Genomic DNA, 8,636 nt, shown 5'->3' with positions numbered 1-8,636 from the left:
TTTTTTTTTTTTTTTTAAATGTGTAGCGAATAGTCGAAGTGTAAAAATCTCTCTCCCTTTATGTTCTTGTAGTTAGACTCCCACTCCTTGATTCGACTCACCATGTTCGAATCTCGACTCCCATCATTCTTACGACTCGCTATGCTCTTATATCCCTAGTTCGACTCTTGTTCAACTCTCGACTCCCCGTGTTCGACTTTTTACTCCCCGTACGACTGATCTATTTCAAGTTCGACTCTTTGTAGGAACAATCTGAGAACAATCTATTTCATGGTCATTGTGACTTCTTAAGATAGGCCTATTAGCCTTCATCATCCTTCTTAATTTGAACCATAAAAAATAGTTAAAAGAGCGACTAAGTTTATCATACCCTTTCCTCAAAAAAAAAAAAGGTTTATCATACCCGAATTATTTATAAGGATTCACCCAATAAATGCAAGTGTACGCCTCCAAACACAAAATATTGGGTTACAAATATAGATTTTTTAGGACACCCAAAAAATTCGGGTACCCAAAATCCTGGTTGGGCGGGCCAGTGCTGGATTTGGACCGCCAGTAGCACTGTGGCAATTTGGTCCACAAGACACAAGAGGGTCATTTCTGGGCCCAAAAACGGAATTAAAACCGGGCCGAAAAATCCAACGAGCAAAGAGACTCAAAGACTGAAAAAAGAAAAGATCCAACGTATATTTCTCGATCGACTCTCGACGAGCACGACGACCTTCTTCCACCGATCAACGACTCCTTCGACGTCCGTGTACGTATTTCTCTCTCTATATTAAAATCTATGCATTTCATGCATAGACGATTTGTATATGCACATCTATAAAGTAATATTCTCTGTTTTTGAATTTATCCAATAATTATTTTTTTGGGGCTAATTAAATTTCGAGCTCGTCAAAACCCTAATTGAACCCTCAACTAATCTCAATTGTGATTGTGTTTTGTTTATCATTTCAGAATTTTGACATCAGAGGCTGTACAGATCACGCGGGTTCTTCAGGCTTTAGAGTGTATATACAGTGGAAAGTTACCAGGTATGATTATTTTATTATTATTAATTTTTAATTTATTTTAATTTCATTTCATAAATTTTGACTATGATGTTATTTTCATTTGGTCAAGCTAGATTGTTGGAGTGTGAAATTTGTGGGGCTCCAATCCGAGCATTTCCAATGAATGGAATCTGGGATGCTGGTTTCATATTTTGTTAGAGAGGAACTGTATAGATAATGAGTGGATATCTTGATTAGTGCTATTTGAATAGCTTTAGTGCAAGAATTAAGGTTGAATTTTGATTTATTTTGAGGATTTGTTTCATGTTTGGCATTTGATGAATGTTTGCTAAAGAAAAGCTGAAATTGATTTTGGAAATATTGAATCCAACTACCAATTGGGTGCTGCTATGGGAAACCCATGTTTTTAGCAGTCAATTATAGTTTTCACCTTCATTCAATATGCAGTAGTCTTGTAGCTGGTAGCTGAGTAGCTCATCAGTGGGATTGGTAAAAGCTGACAGGTGAAATATTTTGTTAGCTACTTAACTCATCAATTTTATAGGCAGCAGCTCCCACATTTATTATGCTTGTCAAGTGCCTATACTCTTTGGGATTAGCTCATTAGCCTTAAATAATTTGTACTTAGATATATGATTGCACTTCATGAATACTCCACTTAATTGCATTTGACAACTTATTCTGAATGGGGCTCATGTTTTGCTGGAATCTTTGTTTTGCAGGGACATTGTAACCCTAATTTTATTGTCACGGGTATGTGCTTGGTATTCATGCACAGTTGTTGAACAGCATTGCCATGCAAAACTGTGCTAACGGGGTGTATAACAAGGAAAGCATTCGGGAACTGATGCAATGTCTGCATCTAATAAGTATGATCTCACTTCCAGTAGTCCAGATAGGCCATTATATGGATCTGCCCAGCGTGGATCCTATGGAGCAAGTAACATGGAGAATCCAATCTTATCTTCTCTTCCAAACATGACAAGAAGTAGTTCAGGTGCAACACAGGGAGATGTTGTCAAATTCTTTCAGTGTTTACGTATTGATCCAAAAGCAATGGTAACTGAACACAAACTGAAACAAATAGATTTTAAGCGACTTACGAGTCTAGCTCTTGGTGTACCCCTGGATGATTCTCCGTCTGTGTCTTCAAAAGGCAAAACATTATCTTCTTCCTCACCCGAGGATGTTAGACGGCTAAAGTTAGGTCTTCGAGAAAGCTGCAGTAGGGCTAGGTAGTTTCCTGAATGCCTTTTTCTCTTGGTTTTTTCTTTACTGCATGGAGTTCAATTGTGATATTTTATACAATGTACAATATATCAGGGAACGTGGGAAGATATTCTACGAATCTTCATCTGTGTTCCAGAAATGTTTCCCAAATGTTCCATCAAGGAAAAGATCCCGTTCAGATGTCTTATCTAATGACAGAAACAGTGCCTTGTTTTCAACTGAACGGTTAGCTTCTGGGACAGGCATTAGTAAGATGGGGACTCAAAGCCATAGCAATATGGGTGGTTTTGAAGTAGAGCAGCAAAAGTCAGATGAAAGGGCCAAAACTGCCATTCCAAGCAAACGTACCAGAACCTCTATGGTAGATCCAAGGCTCTGAACACTTGATATTTTAATTTATTATTATTATTATTATTATTATTTTGTCATGTCTTGTTTCGCCTTTTGTTGGATGTCATATTTCTTGGACAAGACTTGGTATGTGACCTATTTTAGCTGATTTGTTTTGATCAAAATTTTATTTTATCCTTTTCTTCCTTATTTACTGTTTGCCTGGCCTTGGGAAAATTTGCTGTAAATGACCTCCAATAAATGGTGAGCGGCTATAGAACATATATACTCTAGCATCAATATTGAATCTCCTTTTTGTGCTAGAATTTTAGATTTCTGCTTTTTGTTCAGTCATTTCAAGTGAAATTATTTTAGATGGTGTCCATCTTCCACTTATTGATACCTCTTCTTTCATCATGATGGTATGCTATAAACCAATTTCAATCTTTTTCATGAAAGGACTGATATATTTTGTCAATGTAGACCGATGTACGCCCAAACACTCCTGCAAGGCCTTCGGGGAATCTTGATAGGGATAGGGACTTATTGAGACTTCCCAACAGTAACACTGTTCAGGGTGAAGATAGAACGCCAACATCTATTGCCATGGAAGGTTGGGAGAAATCAAGGATGAAGAAAAAGCGTTCTGGAATAAAGCCAGATGCATCCGTGAATTCTGCTGCAACTAAACCAATTGATGGCTACCGGGAACCCAAGCAAGGAATGCAGCCACGACTTCTTGCTGATGCTCGTTCAAGATTGAGTGAAAACCACAGCTTCAGGTAAAATTGCAACTCATGTAACTATTGATTCCCTTGGCTTGAATGCATCAGTTGAATTCTTGATATTGTTGCTTCTTCTTCTTTTTCTATTTGGTTGGTGAGTCCACAAATTTCTCTCTGCTTCTAGTTCCTAAATTTTCTGGTTCATATAGTTACCTCAGAAAGATTCTTACAGCAGAATAGAGAAGGCAGGGTTTATCTGCTATTGTAGCTTTGAACGTGTCAATTTGATTTAGCTATGCTGCATGAATCAGTATGAGAAGTAAACATGTCACACCTATTTACCAATCCTTTCAGATCCCAAAGTATATAACTGTAATGGAGAAAAGAAAAATATGACCATCAGATTTCTTATATTGTATGGATGTTTCAACTTGGATTCTTGTGCTCTATTGCTTAGCCAGGGCATGATGAGGAGCTCATAAAATTGGTGGATTCACAGAAAAGTGTGCTTTCAGTTTGTGACTTTGTTGGGTGTGATACTGCATATGTTTTTGCTTTACGTTAATTGTTAATATAAAGTTGCTTGACTCACTCGAGAAAAAATTGATTTTGAGTGCTTCCTTCATTTCATCATTTTAATTATTATTTTCTCTCTTTGGTGGTTTGAACTTAATTTGAAATCCAATCAACTCATTGTAGGATCTCTGTTCTTTGAACCCCAGAGCTGTTCACTTTAAAAGAGATGACCGTTTGTCATTTGTAGTCTGTAGATAGAATAGTAAAATGTAAGCTTGAGAATTGCAACTAGTCTGAACATGTGGGGGCGGGGAATGAATCTGAGTCCTTATGAACAAAAGGTTTGGTGGTACAATAGAATTATACTTTTCAGTTTAATTAGAAGAATGTAAGATGCCTCTTAGATGCAATGACCTTCTTTTAATTTATATGTTCTCTTATTATCTGAATGTAGGCATGGAACTAATACGGGAGGCATTGGACTGGGGAAAGCTGATGCTACCTCGCCACAAGCTTCCATTGCTGTGCGTTCTTCATTTTCCAAGGCTGAACAGGATAATGGTCTTCTTCTCCATGATAGAAGAGATCGCCCAATTGGTTCAGAGAAAGAAAAGCTAAATGTTAGAGCTGTCAACAAGTATGGGAATAATTGATTATTCCATTTACTTCAATTGATTGCAATTGAAAAATGTTCTCTAATTTAATAATGTTCTTTGGGGTGCTTTATTTAAAGTAGTTATTACCTTTGTTTATGATTCTCTGTGATTTTTAATTACATGGTGGCGTTCTTCTTTTCATCCAGCACAAGCAAGGCAACTGCTCGAGAAGATCTGAGCTCAGGTAGCCCTACCTCTAGCTCAAAGTTGAATGGAGCTGCTCGGGCACCACGATCAGGTGCAGGTGTTGCACCTAAATTGGCTCCACTGGTTCAACGTGCTGCAGCTGCTAATGATTGGGAAGTTTCTCATTGTACAAACAAACTTCCCTTGACTTCTGCAGCTGGTAATCGTAAACGCACGGCTTCAGCAAGGTCCTCATCACCGCCTGTTGGTCAGTGGGCCAGCCAGAGGCCGCAGAAAAGCTCTCGGACAGCAAGAAGAACTAATTTTCCTATTGTTTCCAATAATGGTGAAACTCCTGCCCCTGATAATTCAGCTGAGGTGGCTGGTAATGAAAGGCGATTGTCTGGCTCTTCTCCTCAGCAGCTTAAATTAAAAAGTGACAACTTCTCAGCTGCATCTGAAAGTGAGGAGTCAGGTGTTGCTGAAACCAAGTCCAAAGATAAGAGCAAGAGGTCTGATGAGGTGGATGGAAAAGCTGGGTTGAATGTCCAAAAGATGTCAAATCTACTGCTACCACCAAGAAAAAATAAGTTGATAGGTGGGGATGAGCATGGTGATGGTGTACGTAGGCAAGGGAGGTCCAGTCGCAGTTTTACTTCCAGTGGGTCCCTCATGCCTTTAACTGTAGAAAAGCTTGGGAATGTCGGGACAGCAAAACAACTAAGAAGCTCTAGAAATAGTTTTGATAAAACTGAGAGGTTGGGACTTTTTTTACTGCTTTATAATTTTGGTTCTTAGTACTTGTTTGTGTTACCGTTGACAATTTTATGGGACTTCTCATGCAGCAAAGCAGGTCGTCCTCCCACAAGGAAGCTCTCTGATCGCAAGGCTTATAAACGTCAGAAGCAATCAACAATTAATGCTGCAGCAGATTTCCTAGGTAATTGTAGCATATAGTTGGACCTAATAACCAAGGAGCATTTGCGTATATAGGACAGTAGTCACTTTGTTATTATTTACTCTTTTTTTCCCTTTCCATAGTTGGTTCTGATGATGGACAAGAAGAGTTATTGGCTGCTGCAAATGATGTTACCAACACTGGTAATTTATTACTGAAACTTTTGTTTTAGATTCCTTGTCACACTGTCTTATACACTCTTATTGACCTACTGATTTAACATGTTGCAGCTCAAGCACTTTCCAGCCCATTCTGGAAGCGGATGGAGTCACTCTTTCGTTTTATATCAGACATAGATATTGCCTTTTTGAATCAACAGGTAATTGCATGTTCTATTTTGCCTAAGAATATTGTTTACACCATGCATGCTGTAGTTATACTTTGTTGTTTCCTAACAAGACAGATTCTATAGGAAAAAAAGGAAAATTGTGTACACTTCTGTCTTCTGTCAGAAAAATGAGAATTCATGCATTGCTACCCTCATGAATTCCCATTTTACATGATACCTTTTGAAACAATAGAGCCTTGTAAAGTAGTTAACATTTACGATATTCTCAAATTGAAATTTACTTTGACAAGTACTTACCGAAACATTACTTAAAACAGCACTCTTAAAGATGCCTGCCAATTTTTACTGCCCTTAATCTCCATACCTAGTGAACTTCATTATTTAAAATGGATGGAGGGAATATGTCATTTCTATAATAGCTTCTCATTTGGCTTCCTCTTAGTAGTAGTTTGTGCCTATTGGGTGACACATTTAGCTGTGCTTATATAAACTTTGTCAGATGATTTTATCTCCACCTTCTCCCTACAAAATATAAAAATAACAAAATAAAAAATAAATGAACTAGCTCTTATGAATGTGACTAAATCAATCTCTAAGAAAAAGGCATTTAACTAATTTTTGGAGTTTTTGAGTTTCAATATTCCAATCTCTGCTCCTTTCTCCAGATAAATGGTAGAAATGCCGTGGGAACAGCAACCCCAGTAACAACTGAGGCAGGCAAGTTGAATATGTTTCCAAATGGTTTTGAGGGAGATGGGGGTGAATCAAGGACTGCTGAATTTAGTGCAGAACATGAAGCTTCAGGAAAAATGAAGTCTGCTGAGGTCTCCCTTTATCAGAGACTGATGGCGGCTCTAATCCCTGAAGCAGCAGGTGAAGAATTATCTTACACTGGAACTGAAGATCCCAAGTTCAATGTTTACCAGCCTACATTTGATCTAGACATGGATTCAGAATTGGATATGTTCCATACAAGAACACTGTACAGCAGTGATTCAAGACACCCTGCTTCTAATGGCTATAGGAAAAATGCTAATGGAAATTCATTTGATGAGACAGACCATAGTCTGGATAGCAAAATCACGCCTGTTACAGAGACCCAGTTCTTATCAGATTATAATCATTCCCAAAATGGCCTACTGCCAGACAAAGCGATGATGTCTGATGTTCTTTGTACTGATTATCAGTATAATAAAATGTCAATAAATGAGAGACTTCTCCTGGAGATTCAATATATCGGAATCTACCCAGAACCAGATGTAGGTTTTAACTCACCTTGTCAGTATTATACTCTATACTCTGCCCTTGTATTCCTTGATAGTTTTTCTTGATGCAGACTGGCATGACACAGAGTGGGGGCGAAGAAATTAGTGGAGACATCAGTAGATTAGACCAGAAGCACCAGGAATTGGTATGATCTGTTAGTTAATGTATTAGATATGGCTGACAAAATAATTCCATCCCCCCTCCCCTCCCCGCACCCTCCCTTCCTCTCTAGTTTCTTTATTTCTGTCAAATTTTAAGGCGTGACTAATATCTGAATTAGGAATGGAAATACACATAATTCCTTGGATACTACACTTCGAAAAATTTGTTGGTTGCAATTATTTACTGTATCTTTGATTTTTAATTTATAGGTTTCTGAAAAAAATGGTATGCTGCACAAACTGCTGAACTATGCTGATAAGACACGAGTGTGTCAAGAGAAGTAAGGATATGCATGCTTTATGATCTGTTATATTATCTCTGCATGATCTTTGCATAATCAAGTTTTTTCATATGTTATAGGGACTTTGAACAGCTTGCTCTTGACAAACTCGTAGAGATGGCTTATAAGAAATATATGGTAATATTGAATGTTCTCTATCCTCCATTATCTGAAATTTAATGAATATACTCCCTCCATGCCACTTAATTTTTTCTACCATCTCTTTTTGGTTCGTTCCAAAATAATGTCCACTTTCCTAATTTAAACACCAACACAATTACCCCTTATAAAAATTGGATGGAGGGAGTATATTTTTCCGAGGGTTTTTATATAATGTAGTTATTAATGGTTGTCTGGTTAATGAATCAAAATTCAAATTGATGTTATTAGTAATTGTTTAGGATGGAAATGCATAATCAAATCTAGGGTAAATGCAGTTGGAGTTTTTTTATAAAAAAATGTCAGTGTTTCTTCCATTGGTATCTCATTTAATCTCTAAATGATCTCATGGGGTTCAACTTTTTCTATTTCTAGCATTTATGTTTCTAGTTTTTTATTTGTTTATCTAAGCCTCTATCAAGTTTTGAAGTTTTGAATATTCCAAATTTCCTTTTTAATACATCCCAAGTGTTGTCTAGTTTCTAAAATAAACATTAGAAAACTCTTCATTTTAGTAGGATGGTTTCATTATTGTGAACTTTGCTTTTATTAATAGGCTTGTTGTGGTCGCAATGCACATGGGATGAAAAGTGGGAAAATTGCCAAACAAGCTGCAATAGCTTTTGTTAAGCGAACATTGGAAAGATACCAAGAATTTGAGGAGACTGGTAAGAGCTGCTTTACTGAGTCCTTATTTAAGGACATGTTCCTTTCTGGGATATCCCACCTTGGTGATGGACAAATAGATTCTATTACTGATGGCGAACCAGGCAGTTCTGGAGAAGCTAGAGCTTCAGGTATTCTTCCTTTGTTATTCTTTAGTCCAAGAGCATATTATTCATATTTGCATGTGTATGCAATGCAGAATGTGTATTTGTGTGAGATAAACTGTGGGGGGGGGGGGGGGGGGGGGGGGGGAAAAG

The 8,636-nt window shown here is 37.6% G+C and overlaps 1 protein-coding gene across 2 annotated transcripts in view; it reads left to right on the top strand.

The window, feature by feature from the left end:
- Window positions 1-656: 656 nt before the first annotated feature.
- LOC116013753 overlaps window positions 657-8,636 on the top strand; it is a 9,438-nt gene continuing 1,458 nt past the window's right edge. The window contains exons 1-16 of one of the 2 annotated variants that reach the window (XM_031253668.1): window positions 657-757; window positions 961-1,037; window positions 1,130-1,519; window positions 1,739-2,251; window positions 2,340-2,607; window positions 3,060-3,358; window positions 4,272-4,454; window positions 4,620-5,357; window positions 5,445-5,539; window positions 5,641-5,700; window positions 5,788-5,876; window positions 6,512-7,105; window positions 7,183-7,257; window positions 7,484-7,554; window positions 7,635-7,692; window positions 8,270-8,510. In XM_031253668.1, the coding sequence (XP_031109528.1) occupies window positions 1,869-2,251; window positions 2,340-2,607; window positions 3,060-3,358; window positions 4,272-4,454; window positions 4,620-5,357; window positions 5,445-5,539; window positions 5,641-5,700; window positions 5,788-5,876; window positions 6,512-7,105; window positions 7,183-7,257; window positions 7,484-7,554; window positions 7,635-7,692; window positions 8,270-8,510 (3,154 nt within the window). In that variant the 5' untranslated portion in view covers window positions 657-757; window positions 961-1,037; window positions 1,130-1,519; window positions 1,739-1,868. The remainder of the gene's footprint in view (window positions 758-960; window positions 1,038-1,129; window positions 1,520-1,738; window positions 2,252-2,339; window positions 2,608-3,059; window positions 3,359-4,271; window positions 4,455-4,619; window positions 5,358-5,444; window positions 5,540-5,640; window positions 5,701-5,787; window positions 5,877-6,511; window positions 7,106-7,182; window positions 7,258-7,483; window positions 7,555-7,634; window positions 7,693-8,269; window positions 8,511-8,636) is intronic. The other variant, XM_031253667.1, reaches the window with a different exon arrangement.

This window comes from Ipomoea triloba, chromosome 3 (genome assembly GCF_003576645.1).
Source record: "Ipomoea triloba cultivar NCNSP0323 chromosome 3, ASM357664v1".
Classification (NCBI taxonomy): domain Eukaryota; kingdom Viridiplantae; phylum Streptophyta; class Magnoliopsida; order Solanales; family Convolvulaceae; genus Ipomoea; species Ipomoea triloba.
The sequence above is the reverse complement of the archived record's forward strand: the minus strand, read 5'-3'. Positions and strand labels throughout refer to the sequence as shown.